General features: G+C 47.6%; 1 protein-coding gene across 1 annotated transcript in view; it reads right to left on the bottom strand.

The window, feature by feature from the left end:
- LOC115124438 (contactin-5-like) overlaps positions 1-17,130 on the bottom strand; it is a 653,850-nt gene that overhangs the window by 206,024 nt on the left and 430,696 nt on the right. Inside the window, 1 exon segment of the mRNA XM_065024146.1 lies at positions 2,620-2,722. Within this exon segment, the coding sequence (XP_064880218.1) occupies positions 2,620-2,722 (103 nt within the window).

Here is a 17,130-nt window from a genome sequence, read left to right as displayed (position 1 = left end):
AGCAATGTAAATAATTACCAGGTTCCTTTAGTGTTAGTGTCAGATTAGAATCTGTCTCTAGATAGAACTCCATCATACATTATTCAATGCAAATAATACTTCTAAACCAAAATATGAAGTAGGGATGATACAGGATTATGGTTATAAACTAAAAAGTATCTTGTTATGCAAAACATCCCTTAAAGCTTTGCATTAAGAAGTCAACAAGAGGGTGAAAAATATCTTCAACCAACATGTTGTCATGACCATTTGTCTGTTTGCGTCTGTCTGAAACCTGCCATCGGCGGCTGCCTGGCACGCATTTTAGCAGCGTACACAATTGTTTCCATATTTCACAGCTGTAACCTTGGCCAGATCCATCTTTCACAGCCCTAACCTTTGCAGGCTCCATCTTTCACAGCCCTAACCTTGGCCAGATCCATCTTTCACAGCCGTAACCTTTGCAGGCTCCATCTTTCACAGCCCTAACCTTGGCCAGATCCATCTTTCACAGCCGTAACCTTTGCAGGCTCCATCTTTCACAGCCCTAAACTTGGCCGGCTCCATCTTTCACAGCCATAACCTTGGCCGGCTCCATCTTTCACAGCCCTAACCTTGGCCGGCTCCATCTTTCACAGCCCTAAACTTGGCCGGCTCCATCTTTCACAGCTCTAACCTTGGCCGGCTCCATCTTTCACAGCCCTAAACTTGGCCGGCTCCATCTTTCACAGCCGTAACCTTGGCCGGCTCCATCTTTCACAGCCCTAAACTTGGCCGGCTCCATCTTTCACAGCCCTAAACTTGGCCGGCTCCATCTTTCACAGCCATAACCTTGGCCGGCTCCATCTTTCACAGCTCTAACCTTGGCCGGCTCCATCTTTCACAGCCCTAAACTTGGCCGGCTCCATCTTTCACAGCCGTAACCTTGGCCGGCTCCATCTTTCACAGCCCTAAACTTGGCAGGCTCCATCTTTCACAGCCCTAACCTTGGCCGGCTCCATCTTTCACAGCCCTAACCTTGGCCGACTCCATCTTTCACAGCCCTAACCTTGGCCGGCTCCATCTTTCACAGCCCTAAACTTGGCCGGCTCCATCTTTCACAGCCCTAAACTTGGCAGGCTCCATCTTTCACAGCCCTAAACTTGTCAGGCTCCATCTTTCACAGCCCTAACCTTGGCCGGCTCCATCTTTCACAGCCCTAACCTTGGCCGGCTCCATCTTTCACAGCCCTAAACTTGGCCGGCTCCATCTTTCACAGCCCTAACCTTGGCCGGCTCCATCTTTCACAGCCCTAACTTTGGCCGGCTCCATCTTTCACAGCCCTAAACTTGGCCGGCTCCATCTTTCACAGCCCTAACCTTGGCCGGCTCCATCTTTCACAGCCATAACTTTGGCCGGCTCCATCTTTCACAGCCCTAAACTTGGCCGGCTCCATCTTTCACAGCCCTAACTTTGGCCGGCTCCATCTTTCACAGCCCTAAACTTGGCCGGCTCCATCTTTCACAGCTCTAACCTTGGCCGGCTCCATCTTTCACAGCCCTAAACTTGGCCGGCTCCATCTTTCACAGCTCTAACCTTGGCCGGATCCATCTTTCACAGCCCTAAACTTGGCCGGCTCCATCTTTCACAGCCATAACCTTGGCCGGCTCCATCTTTCACAGCCCTAAACTTGGCCGGCTCCATCTTTCACAGCCCTAACTTTGGCCGGCTCCATCTTTCACAGCCCTAAACTTGGCCGGCTCCATCTTTCACAGCTCTAACCTTGGCCGGCTCCATCTTTCACAGCCCTAACTTTGGCCGGCTCCATCTTTCACAGCCCTAACTTTGGCCGGCTCCATCTTTTACAGCCCTAACTTTGGCCGGCTCCATCTTTCACAGCCATAACCTTGGCCGGCTCCATCTTTCACAGCCCTAACTTTGGCCGGCTCCATCTTTCACAGCCCTAACTTTGGCCGGCTCCATCTTTCACAGCCCTAACTTTGGCCGGCTCCATCTTTCACAGCCCTAAACTTGGCCGGCTCCATCTTTCACAGCTCTAACCTTGGCCGGATCCATCTTTCACAGTTACAACGACAAACTGCAGTCAGGTGAAGACCCTGGTGAGGACGATGAGCACGCAGATGAGATTCACTGAGACATTCCTGCAGTCAGCATGCCAATGTTTAGACATATGTGGCATTGTGTTTTGTGACAAAACTGCACATTTTAGAGTGTTTCATGACCATGCAGTTTAATCAGCTTCTTGATACGCCACACCTGTCAGGTTGATGGATTATCTTGCCAAAGGAGGAATGCTCACTAACAGGGATGGAAGCTTTTTACACGTATGGAACATGTCTGGGATCGTTACATGTTTCGTTCATATTTTTTGTTCAGTGCAAGTGGATCTACTGGTGGTTTTTGTTCAGTGCAAGTGGATCTACTGGTGGTTTTTGTTCAGGGTGGCAAAATTCTGGTACATGTCCCAAATTCCCAAGTTTTCCAGAAATCCTGGTTGATGAATTCCTACATTTCCTGTTTATTCCTTCCCATTTCCAGGAATCGGGACTGTAGTAATTCTAGGAATTGTAGCCCTAAGTTTCACCATAAAGGATGAACATGTTCAGGGGTATAATACAGCTCGCATGCTTCTGTACTTACTTCCCCAGGGCGAAACACTCAAGCCTCAAGGTGACTCCTCTGGCAGCCGGGACAGACAGGGGGAAATGCACCTCGATTTTAGGCTCATATTCTCCCATTAGACCTGTAAAACACGGTAACAGAGGAAAGAGAGCTATAAAACAACAGACATTCCCAAGCCATGTCATTAAACAGACATTCCCCAGCCATGTCCAGCCATGTCATTAAACAGACATTCCCCAGCCATGTCCAGCCATGTCATTTAACAGACATTCCCCAGCCATGTCCAGCCATGTCATTAAACAGACATTCCCCAGCCATGTCCCATCATGTCATTAAACAGACATTCCCAAGCCATGTCCAGCCATGTCATTCAACAGATATTCCCCAGCCATGTCATTAAACAGACATTCCCCAGCCATGTCATTAAACAGACATTCCCCAGCCATGTCCCATCATGTCATTAAACAGACATTCCCCAGCCATGTCCAGCCATGTCATTAAACAGACATTCCCCAGCCATGTCCAGCCATGTCATTCAACAGACATTCCCCAGCCATGTCCAGCCATGTCATTAAACAGACATTCCCCAGCCATGTCCCACCATGTCATTCAACAGACATTCCCCAGCCATGTCATTAAACAGACATTCCCCACCCATGTCCAGTCATGTCATTAAACAGACATTCCCCAGCCATGTCCCACCATGTCATCAAACAGACATTCCCCAGCCATGTCATTAAACAGACATTCCCCAGCCATGTCATTAAACAGACATTCCCCAGCCATGTCATTAAACAGACATTCCCCAGCCATGTCATTAAACAGACATTCCCCAGCCATGTCCAACCATGTCATTCAACAGACATTCCCCAGCCATGTCCCACCATGTCATTCAACAGACATTCCCCAGCCATGTCATTAAACAGACATTCCCTAGCCATGTCATTCAACAGACATTCCCCAGCCATGTCCAGCCATGTCATTCAACATACATTCCCCAGCCATGTCCAGTCATGTCATTCAACAGGCATTCCCCAGCCATGTCATTCAACAGACATTCCCCAGCCATGTCCAGCCATGTCATTTAACAGACATTCCCCAGCCATGTCATTTAACAGACATTAACCCAGCCATGTCATTAAACAAACATTCCCCAGCCATGTCATTAAAGAGACATTCCCCACCCATGTCCAGTCATGTCATTAAACAGACATTCCCCAGCCATGTCCCACCATGTCATTAAACAGACATTCCCCAGCCATGTCCCACCATGTCATTCAACAGACATTCCCCAGCCATGTCCAGCCATGTCATTAAACAGACATTCCCCAGCCATGTCCCACCATGTCATTAAACAGACATTCCCAGCCATGTCCCACCATGTCATTCAACAGACATTCCCCAGCCATGTCATTAAACAGACATTCCCCAGCCATGTCCAACCATGTCATTAAACAGACATTCCCCAGCCATGTCCCACCATGTCATTCAACAGACATTCCCCAGCCATATCCAACCATGTCATTCAACAGACATTCCCCAGCCATGTGATTAAACAGACATTCCCCAGCCATGTCCCACCATGTCATTCAACAGACATTCCCCAGCCATGTCATTAAACAGACATTCCCCAGCCATGTCCAACCATGTCATTAAACAGACATTCCCCAGCCATGTCCCACCATGTCATTCAACAGACATTCCCCAGCCATGTCCCACCATGTCATTAAACAGACATTCCCCAGCCATGTCATTAAACAGACATTCCCCAGCCATGTCCAACCATGTCATTAAACAGACATTCCCCAGCCATGTCCCACCATGTCATTCAACAGACATTCCCCAGCCATGTCATTAAACAGACATTCCCCAGCCATGTCATTAAACGGACATTCCCCAGCCATGTCATTAAACGGACATTCCCCAGCCATGTCCAACCATGTCATTCAACAGACATTCCCCAGCCATGTCATTAAACAGACATTCCCCAACCATGTCAGTCAACAGACATTCCCCAGCCATGTCCAACCATGTCATTCAACAGACATTCCCCAGCCATGTCCAACCATGTCATTCAACAGACATTCCCCAGCCATGTCCCACCATGTCATTAAACAGACATTCCCCAGCCATGTCCCAGCATGTCATTAAACAGACATTCCCCCATGCCATGTCATTCAACAGACATTCCCCAGCCATGTCATTAAACAGACATTCCCCAACCATGTCATTCAACATTCCCCAGCCATGTCCAACCATGTCATTCAACAGACATTCCCCAGCCATGTCCACCCATGTCATTAAACAGACATTCCCCACCATGTCATTCAACAGACATTCCCCAACCATGTCATTTAACATACATTTCCCAGCCATGTCCCACCATGTCATTAAACAGACATTCCCCAGCCATGTCCCACCATGTCATTCAACAGACATTCCCCAGCCATGTCATTAAACAGACATTCCCCAACCATGTCATTCAACAGACATTCCCCAGCCATGTCCAACCATGTCATTAAACAGACATTCCCCAGCCATGTCCCACCATGTCATTTAACAGACATTCCCCAGCCATGTCCCACCATGTCATTCAACAGCCATGTCCCACCATGTCATTAAACAGACATTCCCCAACCATGTCATTCAACAGACATTCCCCAGCCATGTCCAACCATGTCATTCAACAGACATTCCCCAGCCATGTCCACCCATGTCATTAAACAGACATTCCCCACCATGTCATTCAACAGACATTCCCCAACCATGTCATTTAAGAGACATTCCCCAGCCATGTCCCACCATGTCATTAAACAGACATTCCCCAGCCATGTCCCACCATGTCATTCAACAGACATTCCCCAGCCATGTCATTAAACAGACATTCCCCAACCATGTCATTCAACAGACATTCCCCAGCCATGTCCAACCATGTCATTAAACAGACATTCCCCAGCCATGTCCCACCATGTCATTTAACAGACATTCCCCAGCCATGTCCAACCATGTCATTAAACAGACATTCCCCAGCCATGTCCAACCATGTCATTAAACAGACATTCCCCAGCCATGTCCAACCATGTCATTAAACAGACATTCCCCAGCCATGTCCAGCCATGTCATTAAACAGACATTCCCCAGCCATGTCCCACCATGTCATTAAACAGACATTCCCCAGCCATGTCATTCAACAGACATTCCCCAGCCATGTCATTCAACAGACATTCCCCAGCCATGTCCCACCATGTCATTAAACAGACATTCCCCAGCCATGTCATTCAACAGACATTCCCCAGCCATGTCCAGCCATGTCATTCAACATACATTTCCCAGCCATGTCCAGTCATGTCATTCAACAGACATTCCCCAGCCATGTCATTCAACAGACATTCCCCAGCCATGTCATTTAACAGACATTCCCCAGCCATGTGATTAAACAGACATTCCCCAGCCATGTCCCACCATGTCATTCAACAGACATTCCCCAGCCATGTGATTAAACAGACATTCCCCAGCCATGTCCAACCATGTCATTAAACAGACATTCCCCAGCCATGTCCCACCATGTCATTCAACAGACATTCCCCAGCCATGTCCCACCATGTCATTAAACAGACATTCCCCAGCCATGTCATTAAACAGACATTCCCCAGCCATGTCCAACCATGTCATTAAACAGACATTCCCCAGCCATGTCCCACCATGTCATTCAACAGACATTCCCCAGCCATGTCATTAAACGGACATTCCCCAGCCATGTCCAACCATGTCATTCAACAGACATTCCCCAGCCATGTCATTAAACAGACATTCCCCAACCATGTCAGTCAACAGACATTCCCCAGCCATGTCCAACCATGTCATTCAACAGACATTCCCCAGCCATGTCCAACCATGTCATTCAACAGACATTCCCCAGCCATGTCCCACCATGTCATTAAACAGACATTCCCCAGCCATGTCCCACCATGTCATTAAACAGACATTCCCCAGCCATGTCCCACCATGTCATTCAACAGACATTCCCCAGCCATGTCATTAAACAGACATTCCCCAACCATGTCATTCAACATTCCCCAGCCATGTCCAACCATGTCATTCAACAGACATTCCCCAGCCATCTCATTAAACAGACATTCCCCAACCATGTCATTCAACAGACATTCCCCAGCCATGTCCAACCATGTCATTAAACAGACATTCCCCAGCCATGTCCCACCATGTCATTTAACAGACATTCCCCAGCCATGTCCCACCATGTCATTCAACAGCCATGTCCCACCATGTCATTAAACAGACATTCCCCAACCATGTCATTCAACAGACATTCCCCAGCCATGTCCAACCATGTCATTCAACAGACATTCCCCAGCCATGTCCACCCATGTCATTAAACAGACATTCCCCACCATGTCATTCAACAGACATTCCCCAACCATGTCATTTAAGAGACATTCCCCAGCCATGTCCCACCATGTCATTAAACAGACATTCCCCAGCCATGTCCCACCATGTCATTCAACAGACATTCCCCAGCCATGTCATTAAACAGACATTCCCCAACCATGTCATTCAACAGACATTCCCCAGCCATGTCCAACCATGTCATTAAACAGACATTCCCCAGCCATGTCCCACCATGTCATTTAACAGACATTCCCCAGCCATGTCCAACCATGTCATTAAACAGACATTCCCCAGCCATGTCCAACCATGTCATTAAACAGACATTCCCCAGCCATGTCCAACCATGTCATTAAACAGACATTCCCCAGCCATGTCCAGCCATGTCATTAAACAGACATTCCCCAGCCATGTCCCACCATGTCATTAAACAGACATTCCCCAGCCATGTCATTCAACAGACATTCCCCAGCCATGTCATTCAACAGACATTCCCCAGCCATGTCCCACCATGTCATTAAACAGACATTCCCCAGCCATGTCATTCAACAGACATTCCCCAGCCATGTCCAGCCATGTCATTCAACATACATTTCCCAGCCATGTCCAGTCATGTCATTCAACAGACATTCCCCAGCCATGTCATTCAACAGACATTCCCCAGCCATGTCATTTAACAGACATTCCCCAGCCATGTGATTAAACAGACATTCCCCAGCCATGTCCCACCATGTCATTCAACAGACATTCCCCAGCCATGTGATTAAACAGACATTCCCCAGCCATGTCCAACCATGTCATTAAACAGACATTCCCCAGCCATGTCCCACCATGTCATTTAACAGACATTCCCCAGCCATGTCCAACCATGTCATTAAACAGACATTCCCCAGCCATGTCCAACCATGTCATTAAACAGACATTCCCCAGCCATGTCCAACCATGTCATTAAACAGACATTCCCCAGCCATGTCCAGCCATGTCATTAAACAGACATTCCACAGCCATGTCCCACCATGTCATTAAACAGACATTCCCCAGCCATGTCATTCAACAGACATTCCCCAGCCATGTCATTCAACAGACATTCCCCAGCCATGTCCCACCATGTCATTAAACAGACATTCCCCAGCCATGTCATTCAACAGACATTCCCCAGCCATGTCCAGCCATGTCATTCAACATACATTTCCCAGCCATGTCCAGTCATGTCATTCAACAGACATTCCCCAGCCATGTCATTCAACAGACATTCCCCAGCCATGTCATTTAACAGACATTCCCCAGCCATGTGATTAAACAGACATTCCCCAGCCATGTCCCACCATGTCATTCAACAGACATTCCCCAGCCATGTGATTAAACAGACATTCCCCAGCCATGTCCAACCATGTCATTAAACAGACATTCCCCAGCCATGTCCCACCATGTCATTCAACAGACATTCCCCAGCCATGTCCCACCATGTCATTAAACAGACATTCCCCAGCCATGTCATTAAACAGACATTCCCCAGCCATGTCCAACCATGTCATTAAACAGACATTCCCCAGCCATGTCCCACCATGTCATTCAACAGACATTCCCCAGCCATGTCATTAAACGGACATTCCCCAGCCATGTCCAACCATGTCATTCAACAGACATTCCCCAGCCATGTCATTAAACAGACATTCCCCAACCATGTCAGTCAACAGACATTCCCCAGCCATGTCCAACCATGTCATTCAACAGACATTCCCCAGCCATGTCCAACCATGTCATTCAACAGACATTCCCCAGCCATGTCCCACCATGTCATTAAACAGACATTCCCCAGCCATGTCCCACCATGTCATTAAACAGACATTCCCCAGCCATGTCCCACCATGTCATTCAACAGACATTCCCCAGCCATGTCATTAAATAGACATTCCCCAACCATGTCATTCAACATTCCCCAGCCATGTCCAACCATGTCATTCAACAGACATTCCCCAGCCATCTCATTAAACAGACATTCCCCAACCATGTCATTCAACAGACATTCCCCAGCCATGTCCAACCATGTCATTAAACAGACATTCCCCAGCCATGTCCCACCATGTCATTTAACAGACATTCCCCAGCCATGTCCCACCATGTCATTCAACAGCCATGTCCCACCATGTCATTAAACAGACATTCCCCAACCATGTCATTCAACAGACATTCCCCAGCCATGTCCAACCATGTCATTCAACAGACATTCCCCAGCCATGTCCACCCATGTCATTAAACAGACATTCCCCACCATGTCATTCAACAGACATTCCCCAACCATGTCATTTAAGAGACATTCCCAGCCATGTCCCACCATGTCATTAAACAGACATTCCCCAGCCATGTCCCACCATGTCATTCAACAGACATTCCCCAGCCATGTCATTAAACAGACATTCCCCAACCATGTCATTCAACAGACATTCCCCAGCCATGTCCAACCATGTCATTAAACAGACATTCCCCAGCCATGTCCCACCATGTCATTTAACAGACATTCCCCAGCCATGTCATTAAACAGACATTCCCCAACCATGTCATTCAACATTCCCCAGCCATGTCCAACCATGTCATTCAACAGACATTCCCCAGCCATGTCCACCCATGTCATTAAACAGACATTCCCCACCATGTCATTCAACAGACATTCCCCAACCATGTCATTTAACATACATTTCCCAGCCATGTCCCACCATGTCATTAAACAGACATTCCCCAGCCATGTCCCACCATGTCATTCAACAGACATTCCCCAGCCATGTCATTAAACAGACATTCCCCAACCATGTCATTCAACAGACATTCCCCAGCCATGTCCAACCATGTCATTAAACAGACATTCCCCAGCCATGTCCCACCATGTCATTTAACAGACATTCCCCAGCCATGTCCCACCATGTCATTCAACAGCCATGTCCCACCATGTCATTAAACAGACATTCCCCAACCATGTCATTCAACAGACATTCCCCAGCCATGTCCAACCATGTCATTCAACAGACATTCCCCAGCCATGTCCACCCATGTCATTAAACAGACATTCCCCACCATGTCATTCAACAGACATTCCCCAACCATGTCATTTAAGAGACATTCCCCAGCCATGTCCCACCATGTCATTAAACAGACATTCCCCAGCCATGTCCCACCATGTCATTCAACAGACATTCCCCAACCATGTCATTCAACAGACATTCCCCAGCCATGTCCAACCATGTCATTAAACAGACATTCCCCAGCCATGTCCAACCATGTCATTAAACAGACATTCCCCAGCCATGTCCAGCCATGTCATTAAACAGACATTCCCCAGCCATGTCCCACCATGTCATTAAACAGACATTCCCCAGCCATGTCATTCAACAGACATTCCCCAGCCATGTCATTCAACAGACATTCCCCAGCCATGTCCCACCATGTCATTAAACAGACATTCCCCAGCCATGTCATTCAACAGACATTCCCCAGCCATGTCCAGCCATGTCATTCAACATACATTTCCCAGCCATGTCCAGTCATGTCATTCAACAGACATTCCCCAGCCATGTCATTCAACAGACATTCCCCAGCCATGTCATTTAACAGACATTCCCCAGCCATGTGATTAAACAGACATTCCCCAGCCATGTCCCACCATGTCATTCAACAGACATTCCCCAGCCATGTGATTAAACAGACATTCCCCAGCCATGTCCAACCATGTCATTAAACAGACATTCCCCAGCCATGTCCCACCATGTCATTCAACAGACATTCCCCAGCCATGTCCCACCATGTCATTAAACAGACATTCCCCAGCCATGTCATTAAACAGACATTCCCCAGCCATGTCCAACCATGTCATTAAACAGACATTCCCCAGCCATGTCCCACCATGTCATTCAACAGACATTCCCCAGCCATGTCATTAAACGGACATTCCCCAGCCATGTCCAACCATGTCATTCAACAGACATTCCCCAGCCATGTCATTAAACAGACATTCCCCAACCATGTCAGTCAACAGACATTCCCCAGCCATGTCCAACCATGTCATTCAACAGACATTCCCCAGCCATGTCCAACCATGTCATTCAACAGACATTCCCCAGCCATGTCCCACCATGTCATTAAACAGACATTCCCCAGCCATGTCCCACCATGTCATTAAACAGACATTCCCCAGCCATGTCCCACCATGTCATTCAACAGACATTCCCCAGCCATGTCATTAAACAGACATTCCCCAACCATGTCATTCAACATTCCCCAGCCATGTCCAACCATGTCATTCAACAGACATTCCCCAGCCATGTCCACCCATGTCATTAAACAGACATTCCCCACCATGTCATTCAACAGACATTCCCCAACCATGTCATTTAACATACATTTCCCAGCCATGTCCCACCATGTCATTAAACAGACATTCCCCAGCCATGTCCCACCATGTCATTCAACAGACATTCCCCAGCCATGTCATTAAACAGACATTCCCCAACCATGTCATTCAACAGACATTCCCCAGCCATGTCCAACCATGTCATTAAACAGACATTCCCCAGCCATGTCCCACCATGTCATTTAACAGACATTCCCCAGCCATGTCCCACCATGTCATTCAACAGCCATGTCCCACCATGTCATTAAACAGACATTCCCCAACCATGTCATTCAACAGACATTCCCAGCCATGTCCAACCATGTCATTCAACAGACATTCCCCAGCCATGTCCACCCATGTCATTAAACAGACATTCCCCACCATGTCATTCAACAGACATTCCCCAACCATGTCATTTAAGAGACATTCCCCAGCCATGTCCCACCATGTCATTAAACAGACATTCCCCAGCCATGTCCCACCATGTCATTCAACAGACATTCCCCAGCCATGTCATTAAACAGACATTCCCCAACCATGTCATTCAACAGACATTCCCCAGCCATGTCCAACCATGTCATTAAACAGACATTCCCCAGCCATGTCCCACCATGTCATTTAACAGACATTCCCCAGCCATGTCCAACCATGTCATTAAACAGACATTCCCCAGCCATGTCCAACCATGTCATTAAACAGACATTCCCAGCCATGTCCAACCATGTCATTAAACAGACATTCCCCAGCCATGTCCAGCCATGTCATTAAACAGACATTCCCCAGCCATGTCCCACCATGTCATTAAACAGACATTCCCCAGCCATGTCATTCAACAGACATTCCCCAGCCATGTCATTCAACAGACATTCCCCAGCCATGTCCCACCATGTCATTAAACAGACATTCCCCAGCCATGTCATTCAACAGACATTCCCCAGCCATGTCCAGCCATGTCATTCAACATACATTTCCCAGCCATGTCCAGTCATGTCATTCAACAGACATTCCCCAGCCATGTCATTCAACAGACATTCCCCAGCCATGTCATTTAACAGACATTCCCCAGCCATGTGATTAAACAGACATTCCCCAGCCATGTCCCACCATGTCATTCAACAGACATTCCCCAGCCATGTGATTAAACAGACATTCCCCAGCCATGTCCAACCATGTCATTAAACAGACATTCCCCACCATGTCATTCAACAGACATTCCCCAGCCATGTCCCACCATGTCATTAAACAGACATTCCCCAGCCATGTCATTAAACAGACATTCCCCAGCCATGTCCAACCATGTCATTAAACAGACATTCCCCAGCCATGTCCCACCATGTCATTCAACAGACATTCCCCAGCCATGTCATTAAACGGACATTCCCCAGCCATGTCCAACCATGTCATTCAACAGACATTCCCCAGCCATGTCATTAAACAGACATTCCCCAACCATGTCAGTCAACAGACATTCCCCAGCCATGTCCAACCATGTCATTCAACAGACATTCCCCAGCCATGTCCAACCATGTCATTCAACAGACATTCCCCAGCCATGTCCCACCATGTCATTAAACAGACATTCCCCAGCCATGTCCCACCATGTCATTAAACAGACATTCCCCAGCCATGTCCCACCATGTCATTCAACAGACATTCCCCAACCATGTCATTCAACAGACATTCCCCAGCCATGTCCAACCATGTCATTCAACAGACATTCCCCAGCCATGTCCACCCATGTCATTAAACAGACATTCCCCACCATGTCATTCAACAGACATTCCCCAACCATGTCATTTAAGAGACATTCCCCAGCCATGTCCCACCATGTCATTAAACAGACATTCCCCAGCCATGTCCCACCATGTCATTCAACAGACATTCCCCAGCCATGTCATTAAACAGACATTCCCCAACCATGTCATTCAACAGACATTCCCCAGCCATGTCCAACCATGTCATTAAACAGACATTCCCAGCCATGTCCCACCATGTCATTTAACAGACATTCCCCAGCCATGTCCAACCATGTCATTAAACAGACATTCCCCAGCCATGTCCAACCATGTCATTAAACAGACATTCCCCAGCCATGTCCAACCATGTCATTAAACAGACATTCCCCAGCCATGTCCAGCCATGTCATTAAACAGACATTCCCCAGCCATGTCCCACCATGTCATTAAACAGACATTCCCCAGCCATGTCATTCAACAGACATTCCCCAGCCATGTCATTCAACAGACATTCCCCAGCCATGTCCCACCATGTCATTAAACAGACATTCCCCAGCCATGTCATTCAACAGACATTCCCCAGCCATGTCCAGCCATGTCATTCAACATACATTTCCCAGCCATGTCCAGTCATGTCATTCAACAGACATTCCCCAGCCATGTCATTCAACAGACATTCCCCAGCCATGTCATTTAACAGACATTCCCCAGCCATGTGATTAAACAGACATTCCCCAGCCATGTCCCACCATGTCATTCAACAGACATTCCCCAGCCATGTGATTAAACAGACATTCCCCAGCCATGTCCAACCATGTCATTAAACAGACATTCCCCAGCCATGTCCCACCATGTCATTCAACAGACATTCCCCAGCCATGTCCCACCATGTCATTAAACAGACATTCCCCAGCCATGTCATTAAACAGACATTCCCCAGCCATGTCCAACCATGTCATTAAACAGACATTCCCCAGCCATGTCCCACCATGTCATTCAACAGACATTCCCAGCCATGTCATTAAACGGACATTCCCCAGCCATGTCCAACCATGTCATTCAACAGACATTCCCCAGCCATGTCATTAAACAGACATTCCCCAACCATGTCAGTCAACAGACATTCCCCAGCCATGTCCAACCATGTCATTCAACAGACATTCCCCAGCCATGTCCAACCATGTCATTCAACAGACATTCCCCAGCCATGTCCCACCATGTCATTAAACAGACATTCCCCAGCCATGTCCCACCATGTCATTAAACAGACATTCCCCAGCCATGTCCCACCATGTCATTCAACAGACATTCCCCAGCCATGTCATTAAACAGACATTCCCCAACCATGTCATTCAACAGACATTCCCCAGCCATGTCCAACCATGTCATTCAACAGACATTCCCCAGCCATGTCCACCCATGTCATTAAACAGACATTCCCCACCATGTCATTTAACAGACATTCCTCAGCCATGTCCAACCATGTCATTCAACAGACATTCCCCAGCCATGTCCACCCATGTCATTAAACAGACATTCCCCACCATGTCATTCAACAGACATTCCCCAACCATGTCATTTAACAGACATTCCCCAGCCATGTCCCACCATGTCATTAAACAGACATTCCCCAGCCATGTCCCACCATGTCATTCAACAGACATTCCCCAGCCATGTCATTAAACAGACATTCCCCAACCATGTCATTCAACAGACATTCCCCAGCCATGTCCAGCCATGTCATTAAACAGACATTCCCCAGCCATGTCCCACCATGTCATTTAACAGACATTCCCCAGCCATGTCCAACCATGTCATTAAACAGACATTCCCCAGCCATGTCCAACCATGTCATTAAACAGACATTCCCCAGCCATGTCCCACCATGTCATTCAACAGACATTCCCCAGCCATGTCCAGCCATGTCATTAAACAGACATTCCCCAGCCATGTCCCACCATGTCATTAAACAGACATTCCCAGCCATGTCCCACCATGTCATTCAACAGACATTCCCCAGCCATGTCATTAAACAGACATTCCCCAGCCATGTCCAACCATGTCATTAAACAGACATTCCCCAGCCATGTCATTAAACAGACATTCCCCAGCCATGTGCCACCATGTCATTCAACAGACATTTCCCAGCCATGTCATTAAACATACATTCCCCAGCCATGTCCAACCATGTCATTAAACAGACATTCCCCAGCCATGTCCCACCATGTCATTCAACAGACATTCCCCAGCCATGTCATTAAACAGACATTCCCCAGCCATGTCATTCAACAGACATTCCCCAAACCATGTCATTAAACAGACATTCCCCAGCCATGTCATTCAACAGACATTCCCCAGCCATGTCATTCAACAGACATTCCCCAACCATGTCATTCAACAGACATTCCCCAACCATGTCATTCAACAGACATTCCCCAACCATGTCATTCAACAGACATTCCCCAGCCATGTCCCACCATGTCATTAAACAGACATTCTCCAACCATGTCATTCAACAGACATTCCCCAGCCATGTCCCACCATGTCATTCAACACACATTCCCCAGCCATGTCATTAAACAGACATTCCCCAACCATGTCATTCAACAGACATTCCCCAGCCATGTCATTAAACAGACATTCCCCAACCATGTCCCACCATGTCATTAAACAGACATTCCCCAGCCATGTCCCACCATGTCATTCAACAGACATTCCCCAGCCATGTCATTTAACAGACATTCCCCAGCCATGTCATTCAACAGACATTCCCCAGCCATGTCCACCCATGTCATTAAACAGACATTCCCCAGCCATGTCCAGCCATGTCATTCAACAGACATTCCCCAGCCATGTCCACCCATGTCATTAAACAGACATTCCCCAGCCATGTCCACCCATGTCATTAAACAGACATTCCCCAGCCATGTCCAACCATGTCATTCAACAGACATTCCCCAGCCATGTCCCACCATGTCATTAAACAGACATTCCCCAGCCATGTCCCACCATGTCATTCAACAGACATTCCCCAGCCATGTCATTTAACAGACATTCCCCAGCCATGTCCATTCATTAAACAGACATTCCCCAGCCATGTCCACCATGTCATTCAACAGACATTCCCCAGCCATGTCATTAAACAGCCATGTCATTAAACAGACATTCCCCAGCCATGTCATTAAACAGACATTCCCAGAAACATGTCATTCAACAGACATTCCCCAGCCATGTGACATTCCCCAGCCATGTCATTCAACAGACATTCCCCAGCCATGTCATTAAACAGACATTCCCCAGCCATGTCATTCACCATGTCATTAAACAGACATTCCCCAGCCATGTCCCACCATGTCATTCAACAGACATTCCCCAGCCATGTCATTAAACAGACATTCCCCAGCCATGTCATTCAACAGACATTCCCCAACCATGTCATTAAACAGACATTCCCCAGCCATGTCATTCAACAGACATTCCCATGTCAGCCATGTCATTAAACAGACATTCCCCATGTCACCATGTCATTCAACAGACATTCCCCAGCCATGTCCACCATGTCATTCAACAGACATTCCCCAACCATGTCATTCAACAGACATTCCCAGCCATGTCCCACCATGTCATTAAACAGACATTCAGACATTCCAACCATGTCATTCAACAGACATTCCCCAGCCATGTCCACCATGTCATTAAACAGACATTCCCCAGCCATGTCATTCATTAACAGACATTCCCCAACCATGTCATTCAACAGACATTCCCCAGCCATGTCATTAAACAGACATTCCCCAACCATGTCCCACCATGTCATTAAACAGACATTCCCCAGCCATGTCCCACCATGTCATTCAACAGACATTCCCCAGCCATGTCATTTAACAGACATTCCCCAGCCATGTCATTCAACAGACATTCCCCAGCCATGTCATTAAACAGACATTCCCCAGCCATGTCCAGCCATGTCATTCAACAGACATTCCCCAGCCATGTCCACCCATG

This window comes from Oncorhynchus nerka, linkage group LG11, assembly GCF_034236695.1.
Source record: "Oncorhynchus nerka isolate Pitt River linkage group LG11, Oner_Uvic_2.0, whole genome shotgun sequence".
NCBI lineage: Eukaryota > Metazoa > Chordata > Actinopteri > Salmoniformes > Salmonidae > Oncorhynchus > Oncorhynchus nerka.
The sequence above is the reverse complement of the archived record's forward strand: the minus strand, read 5'-3'. Positions and strand labels throughout refer to the sequence as shown.